Below are 18,290 nucleotides of genomic sequence, written 5' to 3' on the forward strand. Positions count from 1 at the left end.
TCCATCTGAAAGACTGCATGTAATATTCTAAAAAAATGCTTAGATCATGGAGCAATAGTTTTATAATGCTGCAGCTGTGGATTATTAAAAAGAGAACTCTGTCTTCCAAAACAGCCACACTGATTTTAGTGAAAGACGCTTTCATATTTCAAATTTGCAATAGCTTTGTAAACTGCTTGAAGCAGCCCACACATAGTAAAAGTAATTATAAGCTTACAGTACATTAGTGGGCTGACATTTCAAAATGCAGACAAAGACAATTTTGTTTTCAAAAGAAAAAAATTTCAAAAGGCAGGGTTCACAGAACTGCGTACATTCGGGGAAATGGATACAATGAAAGTGAACATCTTGATAGGGATGAGATGGCAAGTTCAGAAGAGCCAAATGCACTGATGTGACTGTAGCTGTCTAAAATGAGAGTTTGTGAATGACAGCCAAGGTAAAAACAGAATGGTTTGTATTTGCCAGATGCTCAACTGTTTTATCATATAGAATGTTTAAGGTGTTAACTTCCCTGTTCACCACTTTTGGAAAGAGAAACACTTTATACCTTCACAAAGGTATTTTTGGCAGCTCCCCTGTCTACACAGGTGCACTGTGTTTAGAAATCAGCCGTTTAGCCCTGCTGGTTGAAGATCTATTTATGAACTTACCACAGCTGTGTCCAAGTCTCCTGGTGAGGGGCTGATTTCATCAGGGGAGGTGACAGAGGAGCGCGTGGTGCGCGGGGTGCGCGGGGAGGGGAGCGTGTCCCACGCGTTGTATCCGCTCGGAGGGGGCGTTGGCATCTGAACCCCTGAACGCTGGCAGCAGCTCTCTGGGTTACACATCCAGGCTTCAAGCAACTTCTCCCTGTCCCAGTCTTCAAGAAATACAGAGATACAGGAAATTATGCACCTGACAATGTTTAAAATATAGTTTGTAAGTGCACCCTTAAAAGAACACTAAACAAAACCAATTAAAATAAATAACTATAATGAAGTGTGACTGAATGGAACTTTAGCCATTACATTTCAGAGAACAAATTCCAAGATAATATGTAATGCAATGCATTTTTGCAAATAATTGCATGACAAGCATCTCCTTTCCCTGTAATATGTCTTAACATTATTTTTGTTATTTATTTACAGCAGTTGTAGTGGCTAGAAGACTCAGTTGAAAACCAGAGCTGTACTGACTATCACAGACAGATAAAAATATACCAGCCCTCACACCAATGAACATTCATTATTTTTTCATTCTATGAAAAAAGTAATTATTTAATATGGATTCCATTTTATCTGTTGTGTTTTTGTTTGTTTATTTTTTAGTGAAGTCAGGAAAAACAGGAAGAAGACTAAGATTACAAGAAGATTTGTGACTTAATGAGTTTCCAGTCTTTATGCATATAAATTATGTGTTTCTAAGGGGAAAAAGAATCCACCTGAGTGCAAAGAAAATTTCATATGTTCTCACTACATTTTATTCTATAATTGTTAGTGAATGTTTTCTTTTATTCATAATTAACAATGCCCATTTATATACAAAAAACAACTAGCGAAACAAAATTTAATATCTTAAAGCTAAACCAAATCTTTCTTCACAATTGCTTGAAATGCATTCTGTTTCTGATTCCTAAGATTAATACTAAAGATATCTTCAGAATAGCGGTTTTTTCTACCAAAAATACTTAAAAGTTCTCATTTAAGTATAAATCTATCAAATTTCTATACAGATTTGAATCTAAACTCATGAACACTACATGCAGATCAGACAAACTTGAATTTCATAAACTATTAGAAATTTCCCAGTTTTTCCTTCTGCTTGCTTTAAACAACTACTTTAAAGTTTGAGGATTTTTTAAAGTACTGGGTAGTCCCAAAGAAACATCAATGTTATTAACCAAAAGATGTTTTATTTTTATTTAGTTTTATTTTTATAAGGACAAGATAGTTCTCCTATCCTATATTAGTGCTGGGGAAAAAAGGTATGTGTTCTAAGCACCAAACTTAGTAAAAGTATTGCCTCTGTAAAAAAAAACTCTTTGAGCTGCAGATAATTTATTGATCAGATCCTTACTCATCTAAGCTAAAATATATCACAGGTTAGTTTAATTTCATTTGTTTAAAGATATGGACCCACACACTTACATGTCAAAATTTTCAAATTTTATCAGCATTTTTTCATACTACCCTGAGTTTATAACCTTTCAGAGAGGGGCTGATTAATGTTAACATACAGATATAATTTGCTAGACATTTTCTTGACCTTCTTTGTTGCTCTGTATCTTTAAAATAGGCAAGGGCTAAGACATGTCACTAAATGGATCCACTTTGTTCTCTTTACTAACTTACGAATTTTAGTAAAACACAAGGTATACTTGTTGAATTGCTTATTTTTTAACCCAAAACCACTGCTGTATACCGAATTAGAAGAGAAGCAATGTTGAAAAGCACTTGTAGAAAAACTGTAATCTGCCTTTGTGACTGCCACAATAACATTTTTTTAATCTTGGCTTTAATTCTACATACTTCTGTCTCTCAAATAAAAGAAAAAAAGGAAAATACACTCTTAATGTCTGTTTCAATGAATTGATACAATGAAAGAAAGCAAAGTCTGGTGGATTAAATATTATATGCCTGTAAACTATTAAACTTAGTATATATGTATATCTTTCCAAGAATTTAAAACATGCTTTTCACACCTTGTGTGAATTAAACCAAGATTTCACATTATTCTTTTGTGAATTTCAAGACTTAATTAAAAAAAAAATTACAATTTATCGTTCGATGTTAATTCTCTAAACCTCTGTAAATACCTGAGTTACTTCCTTTACTAAGCTGAATCAATACAGCTACAGACAAAATAATTGGCTTTCTCATGACTTGCTAATTGTTTGTGCTTCTTTCTGTGCACTGGCCAATTGCATTAAGTTACCAGAACATCACTAAGGCAACATCAGTAGAATGACCTTTCCAACACAGACTGATTTCTCCTCAATTTCCAATTCCTGCTTGCTAGATGCTGGCAGACATTTCTCCACCATTTACATCAAGCTCACTGATTTTCAACTAATTGCAAACTGAGCTGAGAGTTTGAACAGTATTGCCACAATTTTCCTCTTCAAAATATCTGCACAGGTTGTGGAGCCTACTCAGTCAAGTATTTATAATTTTTAGCCTGAGACTATTCTGGGAATACAACACAGCATTCAAATATTGCACATATTTTAAAATCAATACAAGAATTAAACAAAGAATCAACGTTACTATATATGCAAGGACTGTGCCTTAAATATTATTATACTGGCCCACGTTCATGTTTACTTAATTCAATGTTAAAAGGAACACAAATACCAGCTATGAAAAATAATGCAAAAGAGAATAGTTTCAGGTACCACAACTCCTCATAACAGCGTACCAAAAGCTGTGGGTTTCAAATAATGTCTTTCTATTTCACTTTTCCCTCTCCCACTGACTTTAACAAGGAGCCCACAGAAATAATAGGGTATGAAAGCTTAATCCAGCAACACAGTGATCAGCACGCAAACCATTAACTGCCTGAGTAGCTCCTTTGGCATAAAGTAACAATGCAGATGCTTCAGTAAGCATAAGTTTTGAATCATTGAATCAAAGCCTAAAGCTTACACTGAGTTTCAGAGATACTTTTGTCTGGAGAAAACACACTGAATCCAGTATATCCTCTTTCTGACAACCCCAGTTTAACTTGAACAAGAATACAGACTTATTTCAGTGAAAATAAACCAGTTACAGATATGCACATGGAAAAGCATACCTGTATGAAAAGTGTAACTATAAAAAATCCTCCAAAGGACATATACACATATAATTTAAACCCCAAGGCAATTTTCAACCACGTATTACAATGGTCAGACTGCTTTTATTGCAAGAAAAAATAAATTAAAAAATGTTGAACTGGTTTTATACACAAATACATAGTGGCAGAAAACCAATGGTCAGACAAAATCAGGTTTGATGAATTTGACTTTTTTGACATATAAAACCATGTAAGTTTTACTAATGTGTCTCTCACCAAAATAGGGTGGTTCTGTTTTCCACACAGCTTAAGCTAAATTGTCTTCAGTTATAATTCCTAGTTTGAATCACTTTTCTATCAGCTGCCCTGTCTGCCTCAATGTTTTTTGACATACTGCAGCTGTATTTCTTTCTGAAGTACTGTGTGGTCTGTTTCCTGCTATTAACCATTACTTCTCTTTTCCTTGGAAATAAAGTGCAAACATAAAACTGTGGTTTTGAATTTGCTGAAAGCAGTTTGTTTTAGCCTTTAAGGTTTGGGATTACCATGTGCCCGAAGTAGAGCCTCTGCAGTGAAGAGCGGGGCTTGAAGCATGTCTGCAGATTCCACGATCAGCATGTCCTTCAGCCTTCGCAGGTCTTGAAGTCTAAGCCCCTCATATGGCTTGAAGAAGAAGAACAAAGATAATTTATGTGTAATGTTTTCAAGTTAGTCTCTAATACAATATTAAAAAGAAAGCATTCAAAGCACTGTTACTGATCACCATCTCAGCTGTGAGGCAGTACGGGACAAAATTTGTTGACCATGCAAAGCTACATGGAAACACTGTCCTTTTCTAATATTTACAGTATGATTTTTGTAAACTTCAAAATCTAAAAGCATTTCTTCCACGTATAATGCAGAACTCTCTAAAGTTCTCCATTATAGCAGGAAGCCATCTTCAAATGATAAGCTGGCCTAACACTGACTCACTCTCTCTCTCTCTCCTCCCCAAGAAAAAGTGTGATTTTCATATAATCTAGATGAACTTTGATTCAGTGATTAGGCCTCAGGTATTGTGGAATAGGTATGAGAATGCATGACTAGATTTGAACTAAGGATTTAGAGAAGACCAAGACAAAGGACAGGTTATCATACATTGCATATAGATTCTCTGACTATACACTAATTGAGACCGGTTAATTCTGAATTGGTCTGGAGGAGGATACATTGAGACATTAGACAGTGAGAAGTTTGTGAGCAGAATCCAGCATTTGGATCTTCTGAGGCAATATCCACCCTTTCAGAAGCAAAGTCAGTCCTGAATGGGACAGATGAGACATGCAATTAGATGTTCATAGAAACACTGTGAGGGTTGAGGTTGGAAGGGACCTTCAAATGTAATTTGCTCCAGCCTTCCTCCTCAATCAGGGTCACTTAGAGCCAGCTGCTCAGGACGATGCCCAGATGGCTTCTGGATATATCCAAGGCTGGGGATATATTGTACACGGACATATCAAAACACTTTTTGAGAAACAATGGCCAACTCTCATCATAGCCCTACAGAGAGCAGATCATCCAGCTGCCTTCCCGGTCTGGAGATCTATCCCCTTATTACAGCATTAAAAAAGGTCAAATCAGAAAATCAAAAAGAAGTAATTTTAGGATTCTGAATTAGCTCCAACCAAGAGAGCAGAGATACTCACATATGTTTACAGACTCATTTTTAAAACTAAGAAAGGAAGACTATGACAACAAATAATGTATTTGTTAGTGTTGCACAGAGAAAATGCCCCATAGGTAGGAAGAGGATAAAAAAAAGTGGGAGGGTCTGTAAAGAGAATGGATAGAGAAAGGATATATAAAAAACACTATTCTTACATGAACTACTTTTATTTATTTAAAGTTCTTACATGAACTACTTTTATTTATATAAAAATACTTAAAGCATTTGACATAAAGTGTTACATGCTCAGAACTAATCAGGAGCCTGGGCACCAAATGGCAATTGTCTCCAGCAACTGGAGACAGAAGGACACAGCAGCAGTAGTGACAGTTAAGACTATGCATTATTATTCACTATCTATATTTTGGTTTTATGTAGACCATAGTTCAGGACTCACCAGTGCTAGATTGTAAGGACACAAATGTCAGCATGCATACACAGGCAGAAAGCAAAAGACTGGCTCTGTCCTCGAAAGGTTACAATCTAAGTAAAAGTCTGCTGTCCCCTTTAAGGATAACAAGCAGAAGGCAGAAGTGATGGGGAGAATGGATACCCTGGGTTTCGAAATTATTTTGTTCTTTTGAGACACCTACCCTAAAAATGTAACTTGCTTCCTGTATTCCAGACATCCTAATTAACTCCACAATGCATCTACAACTTATGACTGACTCATACAAAGATGTTTCCTGTTAGCTAATCAGTGAAATAAACAGGCGCTTCTCCATACTAGAAACTTTGTCATCAGCAAGAGTAATGCTCCACAGACCTGCACTGGGTCTCTGCTCTTGTCGAGAAAGCAAGCAAAGCAGAAGAGAAATGACCTGTGAGTGTCCTGACCTTTTCTTGATTGCTCAAGTTCAGGCAGTTTCTCTGTGTCCTTCCAGTGCTGACCATGCATGACTCAGTAAAGGACAATCTGAATGTTAATGGCTTGCACTGAAATAAATCTGGGCCACTTGGATTAACAGCATGCTGGAATTTGACTGACCTTCTTAACTTATTACAAAAGAGATAGTTTTTAAAAAACATTTCAGAGAGACAGGGATAGAAACAACTGTGTGCCAGAATGATTATAATTGTGCTGCATGTACAGCAAAAAAATAGAAGCAGAATGGTCATGACTGAATCTGAACTCCATTTTGAATTGCAATTGTAAAGCAATCAGCTGTGTCAGCACAATCGTACTCAATTCTTGAAGACCATACACATCATAAGAAAAAACATCTTTTCTGTTAAATTTGCAACATATAAGCATATTTTAGGACGTAGTATTTTATCCTGAAATGCAGATATGTTCAGAATTATATTTAACTGATTGGTTCTAGGTCAAACACTGCCAAGTATCCCCCCTTGAGTAACAGACTACTATATTACCTCAGCTGGAGCACTCCACACAACCTAGGAGGGAGTTTTGGATTTTAATTTTATCTTTTTAAGTAATGAGGGAAATATTCCCTAAGAATGTGTTTGAAACATCAGACATTTGTTTCATAAAATAACATATGAGCCCACAGAAGAAGCTGAAAAAAAAAGAAATTTTAGACTGGCACTATTAAGGAAGTTAATCTGGAAATTCCAGAGTGAACACAATGGGAACCTTAAAAATGTAATGTGTACAAGACAGTCTTGTAGACATTTGTGAAGACACAGTCTTTAGTTATGAGGATGTACATCCAGGATGTAATATCCCAGAGGTTTGTTTTTAACTACTTTGAACACTACATGACTTATCTCTGCAAGGCCATAAAGGATTGCATCCATGTAAAGGATTTTGATCACAGTTTATGATGCTTGGTGACCTCCTTTAATGGTCATTTATGGAGGAACTCTTTATTGACATTTGCTGTGAAAAATACGTTGTTCAATATTAGCATTATTTAATTATATAATGATTTTGAAATATACTATAAGAGTTACTACTTTAATGCATTGCTGAGCTTCTCACTACAGATTCAAACACTTCTGTATTTTCAAAAGCCCTTCTTTGAAATTCTTTTCTTCTCCAATTCTTAGATATCATAAATTATACTTTTTTTTCTCCTGAAAGTACTTTTAGTATGTAAGCTGATTATTTTAACACTTAATTTCAAACTATTATTACTTTCTTCACTTTTAAACCACCATTAAAATAGACAGGGGCAAAGTAACTCTTTGCTACAGTAATGACTATATAATTAAATGGTGACAAAACACTTAATGTAAACATCCTTTCTTATGGGTGGATGGAGTTCTGCAGTTAATGGAGTAATATATTAAAAAATTACTTATACTCCATTTAACTCATTCAAGTAAAATTATGTGCATTATATGCATACTGAGACTACATATATCTTAAGTAAAGTCCTCTTCTTTCACTTCATAAACCATTCTCTATCTGTAGAGACAAAATAAATTTGAATAATTTAAGATAACTCTTTGTACTAATGGTATTTATATTACTTATATATTTATATGACATCAATTCAGGAATTGAAAAAATCATTCCAATTTTATACACTCAGTAAATCTGATACACTCACTAGCAGTGTATTTCTTCAGTAGTCAGTGGGACACATGAATGAAGCAATGAAGAAATTATATATTTTGCTATTGCATAAGTAATTCACTGTGTCTGACTGAGAGCCAAAACGGTTCTGGATGATTTGCTCTGAGGTACTGCTCATTCCAGGTGTTTCTTATGTAAATTTAAAACATTACATGATTTGATTGAAAGGAAGGACCCTTTCAGGCTGAGCACTCCCAGGGATACAGCACCAAGACAAACACGGTCTCATGCTACAATACATCACAACGTAAAAACTGTGCAAAAGAACAACCAAAATCTATAAAACCAGCTTAAGAACAATCACTTCATGTCATATTATTTAGTGTATCTTCAATTAGATTTAAAAGATACATTTAGATTTTACATATCAAAGATTTTTTCTGAGATTATTCAAAAGAGTAAGAGCAAAGAATCAAGTAAAGAAGGATTATTGTGTTCTCCTGTAAACATGGCAGGCTCTGAAGGGGAGATATTGGGTACTGTCATTCCAGATACTACTGTGCAGATCTTAAACACTGCAGTTAAGCCCATTTAGCTGTTCTGCCTGGGAAGAAATCCTACTCATGGTTTTCAAATGTTTTATCTTTTCCTGTAACCTTCATTCAAAAGATGCAGTTCCTTTGAAAAATGCATTTCTTACTGTTCAAAGTTTTTTAATTATTCATGAATGAATATTTTCTGTTTTGGAAGGATGTTGAATGGCAACAATTACAAGCTGAATACTATGCTAAACAAACATTTTGTACACTCCATCCCTCAGTGTTTAATAATATATAAAAATGAAACTGAGAGAAAAAAAGTAGAGGATCATTCTTGAGAGGCAATTTTGGTGAAGCATCTGTGCTCTGAGGTTTTTGACAGAGGCATCACCATAGGCAGTGGTAAAAGCAGCTGGCACTGCCCATCCCAGACATTTCTATACCAACCTGGAGAATGACGACATGCAGTCATTTGGATGGCAGCTCAGTGCAACTCTCCCTAAGGCTGTTTTTTCAACTGGTTTTAGCCACTCTGAGGGCTAGGATTGAAAGATTAACTTCTCCTGGCTACATGGTCTTGGCATCTCCCTTGTATCAGCACTTGCTCTCTTAGAGATAAACAAGATGTTAGAGAAATTATCCCACTGGAAAGTCATAAAGAAAGGGGGAAAAAATCAGCAGGGAGGATGTAAAGACAGAACTGCTCTATGTAAATCCCCAAGGTCATAAATTGGTGTACCAAATTCCAGGCTGACATTTTTTGACTTGTGAACATTTGGAACACATGGGAAAGCTGCCCTGGTATGTGAAATGGACAATTGTACAGTTTCAGCTGGTTTTGCTCAGCATCTGTCTTAAACAGGCATGAGATAACATCTTCTCTTGCAGAAAAGCCTATTTAAGTGGCTCCTGATTTGTCTCACCCATATCTTGTCACCCATAAGTTCCTTGTCTTCTTACCTGTGCTGGTGTATATGCCAGCAAACCTCTGGTATAAATATGACAACTATTCAACTTAAATAATACAGTTACATATTACCACTCTTTACATTTTTTAATTCTTTTAAGCCAGAACATTGCTATGATCCAGTTGAAAACATAACCTTCCAAATAGTTCTACTTGCATAACCAAAGGAGTGGTAAACTGCAATTGTGGCAAGAAACTGCTGCAGACTTTTGAAGTATTTCTGCCAAGAGAGAATGTAAGTTCAAACTATCTTCTTACAATCTAGATGCCTCTACATGGAAGTATTCAGAGAAATTAAAACGAGTTAATTACATTTGCTATTTCAACATACTAAGTACATTAAATCTCATCTCTAAATGTCTCATCTAGGAATAAACTATCTAATTAAGGCTGTTTATATTTGAATTTTCCAAGAAAAATGGTCAAAAAATTAAATAGACACTACAAGGAGTTGCTTACTTTCAAATAAAAGTGACAACAAGTGTCATTTTTCAGAGGAACAGTTAATGTGATCTAAGCCTACTCATGTATTTTCTTTTAAACATTATTAGGTCATAAGTGGGCCCAGCTAGTAAAAGGCCAAGCCATGCTATTTCTGAAGGGAGTAACCATAGAGAAATCTATTGTCCTTTAATTTAAACAGAATTAATTTGTAATATTTACTGAATGATATAATTTATATATGTATTCTTATTTGGAATTTTAGTTAACTAAAATCTGATCATGTATGGTCTTTTAAATTATCTTTATGGAATCACAGTTGCCTTTAAGGCATAACAAAATTCAAGCCAATTTTTTTGTCAGTGAATTGTCTCCCTCTTTCAAAAGTTTACTTGGAAGTAACACCACTTGTTATTACCTGTTTTTCATACAAACTCTGGTATGCAGTAGCTTCAGGCATCATGTTATAAAACAAGAAAGTAAATGCACTATGTTGTAGTCCTGCACTAGTCAGTTTTGAGTGTTCTTTGTAACATTCAACCCAGTCTCAGTCCAGGAAGATCCAGGAAAAGTTTCCCTACTCTACTCCACAGATCTCTTCCTTTTCAGAATTTCTTTTGTCCTAATTTTTGAGACAAAAAGGCATCTAAAAAAAAAAAAACCAAAACCAAACTGTTTGGTTTAGAGAAACGGTTTCTGAGCTTACTGGCCTCACTGTATCTCTTCCAGCCTCACAGCCCACAAGACAGTCCACATAACTAAGATATGAATAAAATTTCTGTTTACTTTTGACAATGCACTTGTTCTGTTCTCAGAGCTTAACTTGAAAATTATACAGAGCTGTGCTAAAACTGTTTACAAATACAAAGTACAAAGTACAGTACCTACTGAAATACTTGCAGACTTGTGTCACAGTGTAACTGCTACAAGTATAAATGTGCAAAATACTTCAGATTTAAAGTATCCTCTGACCTCTTTTTTGTCTAAAGCAGCATACTCAGCTTCAATGCTTTCAGCTTCAGGATCACGTGAAAATACCATTCGAGATTCCAGGTTAAGAGCCAGCTCTTTGTGGTGCTGTTTCTCTGCACAGTCACATGGGGTATCTTTATTTTCATTTTCTGCAAACAAATCTCCACCATGTTTTACTAGAAGCTGAAAAGTAAAATGGCAAAGTAAGCAGTTATTTATCAGCAATTCTAATATCACCCTAAAGAAAAGGCATGTGAGTTAAGAAGAAAACAAAAAAAAAAACCCAACAAACCAAGAAGAGAACAATCATTACAATAAAAATAATGGTCTTTATAAACAAGGATGATCTATTGTTATTAAATAAATTACTGCTTGCTTTCACACATAATTATACCTATATCCACAGTAATTCCACAGAACCACAAAATCTAAGGAATACATTACAATGTAATTTTGCACAATATATCAGTTAGGTTTTAAAGACTAAAATTCTGCTTTACTGATATGGTCAGTGCCCCACAGAGAAATGAGGGGTCTGAGGCCCTCAAGCATGTATCAAGATGGAGCTAAAAACACCTTTAAATATTCTTTCTACATGGGTACAACTCCACCATTCGAACATTTGTGCTGACAGAAAAGATGAGATTCCTTGGGTAGGACAGATCAGAGGATACTGATTCACAGGGAGTACAAAATACTACTGGCAGCTCTACTTTGTTTTTGAGAACATGAAAAAAGTGAAATGAAGTAATGCTAATTCTAGCAATTCTAATACAGTGCAGCATTGTGCCATTTCACCAGCCTTGTGTCTTGCCAGTAACCCTCCCAAAATGCACTCTCTAACTATTAAACCTTTGTGCTGCTCTCTTGAACTTGCTAACTTGGTCTCTTGCTATAAACTGACCTGATGCAAGGACAGCATATGCAAAGACAGCACATGCCAGAGATTTTAAAGGCCCAGGTGGACCATTCTGCTGATTTATTATGACACCTTTATATCATTACTAAAATGATTCATCCTGTTTCTAAATAAAGTCTATAAACATTATCTTCCCTTCAGAGCATGATGTCTGTAACAACACTATCCAGGGTATTTCAAAACTCAGGTTCTAATGTTTTAGTACTTCTAAAAATCCCCAAACTTCTCTAAGATTATCTGTTCTTCATATACGCCTTTTGGATCATGATCAGACACTCCTTAATTTTTTCTTCAGTAGAAGAGAAAATTTCCTTCATCTCTCACTGCAGAATACAGAATGTCTTTTGCAAACCTGGATTCATTTTTGGGAAACCTTTCCTACATTCTCTAAAATAAAAAAAAAAAAGAGCAAATCCAAAAATACCACAAACCAGTGCAACCACAAGATTTAGTTGAGAGGATATTAGTGTCATTGTGTATTCGATCTTCATAGCAGAGCATCAGGCAGAAATACAGATGATACTGGGACAATTACCAATATACACAGCCAACAGTTAACCTTTGTTCTATCTAAACTTCTTAACATTGCCAGAACTTTGTTAACCTGAGCATCACATTCTGTCTGTTCATTTGAACCTCTAAGAGAAATTTAACTGAGGCAACTAAGACACTTTCTGAGGAAAAACAATAATAAATATATTTGAAATAACATTCCATAGACTTATGCAGCTCAAAATCAAATCTGCAAGATGAGGAATATGCAAAGCAACAAGTTTTTAATAATGATGCCATATTTTTCTAGAAGCACTGTTAAAAAGTCTTGTGTTGCTTGACTAATTGAGATTAATAATCTGAACAATCATATTAGCAATTTAAGCAATTGTAAAAATATCATTTAATATGCCAAATATATTGTGATAGTGTGGAATGTATCTTCATAAAACCAAATCTGTTCAGCATGGAAGTTATTATTGTCTATTCAGTAGTTTGAGGTAAGCACATAATTTTACCCAAACTATCTTTAGCAATGGGTTCCACACAGCTGTTCTGCTTGGAGGAAAAATCTAACACGTGTGAATGGAGCACATTTGACTTGCACATTTGACTCTCAACTTGGAACAAGTCAACTTGTAGGTATTTCATCCAAGAGGATCTATATTCGGGGTTTCCTTTTCTTATTTGGGTGTGGTGGGGATAGGCACAGATACAGAACTGGGGTTTTCCTGAAAAGTGGTGGCAAGTGAAGGAGTCAATAAAAAGGAATGCTGCTCTAAAGTGAGAGTAACCACTGCAAAAAATGGGAAAAAGGCACTCCTGGGGTTCTAAGAGACCTTCAGTTTCTGGAGAGAGGGAGGATAACTTGAGGATTAGGATCAGTTTTTTTATCTTTTTTTTTAAAGAATTTTAATCCTCAAATACTTGTAGGAACAAAGAGACAATTGTTAAATTCCTTCACCAATCTCTTGGTTTCAGGCTTGCTGAAGGCATGTAGTGTTCCTGTTCATAAACCTGTTTCTGTTGAAGGAGTTAGAAGGACTACAGACCACAGACTTGAGAATTTAGGATATCTAAGATCCAAGGTCTTCTATCCCATGATAGGGCAAATAAAAAAGTTTGAACTTGGGGGTGTACACTGTGTTTCTAATGCAGAAACCATGACTAGTTAGGACTGCATAACTCTGGCCAACAGCAATCCACGTGGATCTGACTATAAATTCTTCTTCAAAGACAAACTGAAAGCAAATTAGAGTCAGAAATGCTTCACTCAATTACAATAGGTATTGTCAAGATAACATAACCCAGTTTATATAATTAAATGGGGAACTAGCATTCTAGTACCTGGATTTATCAAATGAATCACATTACAGATACTGAGAAATACAACCATAATTTGTAAAGAAGCACAAACCATGAACTTTTATGATGAGTTAAAAACAAATTGACTTCAGTCTGCAGTTAAAAGCTGCAGCCCAGCTCCAGAACCACAATTCACTCTGCAGCAGCTGTGATTCTTTCTGACACTACAGTCTGCCTGGATTTTACTGCATGGACCCACTTGCTTCACGCTCTTGAATATGAAACTTTTTTAACTTGTGTGTCTATCTCTAACACCACTGCATAGCCCTATGTAGGGACATGAAGACAGAAACAGGCAGAAGACTCCTTGATCAAATCCCTTGTAAATCTGAAGTCTAAGCTTGAAAATACCAGATATTGCAATATGTTGGAAACTTGTTACTAAAGTTTTCTTCTGTTTACTATTTCTCTACCAGAAACAACCTTTCTTATGTCAAATCATTTTATGTGTGTGTTTTTCACCAACATTTTTCAGAGGTCCTTCAATGCTAATTGTTATCTCCCATTTTCTTATATGACATGCACATTTGTCCTCTATTGTATAATAACATAAATAAAAATATGTTTAAAAGCAAATGTCTCATCTTGAGGAAGGATAGATAGTGAAATGCCTATAGGCAGAATTTATCAGGGAGTTGGATCAAATAAGTGGCACTTAAATAAGAGAATAAGAGCAACTCCTATAGTCCTTTGCAATCAGTTTCTTTATCAAATCTGAAAGAATAAAAATTTGACAATCAACATAAAAGCAGTAGTAACACAGACCTAGGAGATAGCCTGATATTTGTTTACAAATAAATCACATCACAAGAGGCTCTAAATCAGTCTTATAACCATGACTTATTTTGGATGAAAGAAAGAGCCAGGCAACACCTCAATGTCATTCAGTTACCATGTATATAGTTAGCTGGGTCTGAGTATACTTCAGCTAGCAAAGACTCCATTGTGACTTGCCTCCCTGGTGAAAATCAGTAAGTATGTAAATAATTTCTAAGCACATGCTGAAGACAAACTGCTGGAGAGGAGCTTGAGGAGCTGTAACAACTTGGGGCAAGGTTCAGGCAGTGTTACTGGAGGTTAAGCATCAGCATCCAACAGCAGCATCCTCTTAACTCCTCTCAGTACTGAACAGGGAATCAGAGAGGCAGAAGCTTAAATAATAGCATAGAAAATGGCATCAGGAAGCTAAGTTTTCATTCATTGGAAGCTCAGAAAACTAAGGATGATCTGTATACTAACAGAATGAAAGAAGGGCTGGATATTGGAAATAAAAACACACTATCTGAACTTCTATAGAAAAGACTAATGAAAAACCAGAAGGTAAAGAAGAATATTCAGTTCAAAGGAGTGCACAGCTGAGGCTGGGGAATTGAAATTACAAACTTTAATATTTCCAGATAATATCTGGCAACTTGGTGGAATACAATCAGCAAACATAATGCAAGAATCATAGTGAAGGTGATGCTATATACCTTCTTTTAAATAAACCCCAAACAAACTGATAAATAAACAAACTAACTCTATCAAGAACTACCAGTGGAATACAATTCTGTAATTAAACAACCAAAAAAAAAGCTTTGGTGAATGACCTGACTAAAACCGTAACAATAAAGGTAACATGGCTACTAAGAATAAAAGTGCTGCAAGGAAGAAAACACAAAAATAAAGGGAACTTCTCTCACTGCATCTGCCAAGTATATTTAGAAAAAATATAAGCTAATAAATGACTCTTAAATTAGAATTTCAGACTACATAGGTGACTAGGTAATAGACAAAAGTCAGCAAACACAAGAGGAGAAGCAAGTCCTGACTTTGTCCAGAGTAGTCTGTAAGACCTAATTCAAAATGTTACTATCAAAGAACCACTCATTAACAATTCCCAGGGATTCATTAAACTTGCAAAAGCCATAAAAACCCAAGAAATCCACTGCCCACTTTCGAAAATCAGTACTAAGTAAGTAAAGAAATCCACTGCCTACTTTCAAAAAGTGGTACTAAGTAAGTGTGGAAAAAAATCCAGAAACATCAGAAGAATCTGGGAAGAGAGACAAACAGGACAGAATCATACGGAAAATAAGAAGCTGAAGTTGTCTCCTGATGAACAATATGTAAAGAACAAAGTCTAGGAAAGGTAAATGCAAAATCACAACAAACAAAACTCTGACAGTTTTTTGATCTGTATACCATGTGCATAAAAACAGAATAAATAATTTTAAAACATCATACAGTAAATCTTTCAATGATTTTGTAAAGTTGGTTGCTGGACAAAGTGTAAAAGCAATCTCATACTACATATAGCAGAAAATTGGTATGAACTATTGCATTCTCTGTGGATGTACCATACACACTTTATGCAGGACACAAAAGAAAGGCTTTCAAATTGAAGTCATTCAGCACAAGACATTCTAGAAAAATCAATAAACCAAATACTAATATAAATACCCAGCATCAGATGGTACTTGTACTCATGAGACCCAATGAAACTCAAATATGAAACTTCTGAACTATTTATTATAATACGCAGTTTACTGATTAAATATCTCATGGTACAAAATTAGAAGATGGTAAAAGTAACACCAATACTTAAAAACAGCTCCAGAGAATGTTAGGAAACATCCATCAGGTTTTTACTTCAGAGAGAGGTCACCAGTGAAGTCCCAGAAGTTCTGGGACCTGACTGTTTAAGATATGAAGTTGTTATCTAGAAGAGAAGGTGAAAACAGAGATGCTAAACTTTGCCAATGATGGTAAGTTACTGAGCACAGTTTGAGTAAACATGAAATTATGAACAGAAGAAAAAGAAAGTAAACTTCACATGCAAATGCTGAACTCTGAAATAATTGTTGCCATTGAAAATACAAATCTTGATGTTAAAATAGACAGACCTATGAAGATGTTAGCTGTTTTTGAAAATGTTAGATGTCTGCTCATGTTCTTTATATTAAATTACCAGCACAATTAAATACTATTTCTCATTGACTTCATATAGTTTAAAAATAAATCTGAGGCAAAATCTTTGAAAGTCATTCCAAATTACTTGTAACTATCCACTACTTTCACAAACATTAAAAAAGCTGGACACTGTAAATTAAAGACATCAAATCTGTTCTTGAAACATGGACAGCATTTCCAGTCTCATCTGCAAAGCAAAATAAAAAGAGTTCTAATTTTCTCTCAGGTTGTTAATTCACTTCTCTTTACACATATAGGGTGTCTATGCCTACCTTTAAAGCCTTTTCTCCACTGTTACAGCCTTGTAATTAATTCCAATTTTTATATGCCTACATGAGTCTTCATGTCGAGGAGTTCTTTTCATGAAGTTAACGTATTGTAATCAATTTTGTTCATTTTTCTTTACAGTGTATGTTTTGGGCTGTTTATGTTTGCAATTTTTCCAATTAATGAAAAATAGAATTAAAACTTAATTCAATATAACATAACAGATTCCCTCCTCCAAGAAAAAAAACTTTGTGAAACATTGTGCACATCAATTACTCATAACATATATAAATTTATAGATGAACTTTTACCTCAACACAGGTTTTCATCCCTGAGGCAGCAGCATAGTGCAAAGGTGTATTTTTTTTGTTATCAACAGCATCAATGGCTGCTCTTTCATATTGTCCTTCATCCAGCTTTGCTCCCTTCCACTTCAGGATCATCTGCAGACAATCAGCTCTTCTGCAGTCGTCTTCCGAGGGCCGTGTCAGGCGAGGATGAAGAGCTCCCTCTGAGATCATGATCTGAGGCCCCATACACAGTAAGTGCATTGACGTCTCATTGTGCACGTTCCTTTTATTTGGGTTTCCATCTCGAACAAAAAGGAAAGTTCTGCAACAGCGGAAAGAAATGGAAGGAAACTAATTAGCACACAATTCCATTCATTTCCTTGAAGTGAGAATGGTGGATTATGACAACTCTCCTTCTTGCAAAGATTTTGATCACCCATGCTAGCGACAAATGATCTTTAACAGAGAAATACCACTGGACAGCTCTGCTCCATTTCTCTTAGGAGTCAAGAGCCAAGATCTGGATGAATTATTGAAATATCACTAAGTACCATATACAATTACTTTGTCAGGATATGAGAAAGTTTATTCTACCATTCTTTGCTGCATTTTGATAAATGTTTTAAAGGCACAAGATTGATGAAATAGTACTTTATTTCTTCTGCTCTGTCCTGAATAGTAGTGAATTTGGTAGTTTGCAAATAGATAATGACAGAGCAATTTGTTAAAAATTCATTCTCCTTTGCCATATCTTTAGTCAGATGTAAATGCAGCACTTACTACTTAAAATATTATAAATACTATTCCTGCCAGCACTGCATGCATTGAGGAATGACTATTGACTTTTTCAATATGGAAGTACAACATAATGCAAACTCTCCCCTATATAGGTGACAGAAGCTGGCAAGAATTTAAGTGTTCTCTTGAATACTTTAGAGCCAGTTCAAAGTGGACAATATTACCAGCAAAAAGAATCACCTTAGGAATGAAAGGTGAACAACAGGCTGATTCTTAGGATCACAACAATATCTCAATCTCTCAAAACACCACCTGACACAATACAGCTCCCTTGCTGCTTCTTGCCAGCAAGTATTATAGAAATTACAATCCAGATCTGAAATGGAAAAACTGAGACAAATC

At 35.3% G+C, this 18,290-nt stretch overlaps 1 protein-coding gene across 3 annotated transcripts in view; it reads right to left on the reverse strand.

Annotated features, from left to right (window-relative positions):
- ANKIB1 (ankyrin repeat and IBR domain containing 1) overlaps positions 1–18,290 on the reverse strand; it is a 56,432-nt gene that overhangs the window by 25,722 nt on the left and 12,420 nt on the right. For all 3 annotated transcript variants that reach the window (XM_031066740.1, XM_031066741.1, XM_031066739.1), the window contains exons 2-5: positions 17,172–17,472; positions 10,866–11,048; positions 4,302–4,419; positions 654–862 (exon numbers count right to left, since the gene is read on the reverse strand). In XM_031066740.1, the coding sequence (XP_030922600.1) occupies positions 654–862; positions 4,302–4,419; positions 10,866–11,048; positions 17,172–17,472 (811 nt within the window). The remainder of the gene's footprint in view (positions 1–653; positions 863–4,301; positions 4,420–10,865; positions 11,049–17,171; positions 17,473–18,290) is intronic.

Source organism: Geospiza fortis, unplaced genomic scaffold, assembly GCF_000277835.1.
Source record: "Geospiza fortis unplaced genomic scaffold, GeoFor_1.0 scaffold138, whole genome shotgun sequence".
Taxonomy (NCBI): Eukaryota; Metazoa; Chordata; class Aves; order Passeriformes; family Thraupidae; genus Geospiza; species Geospiza fortis.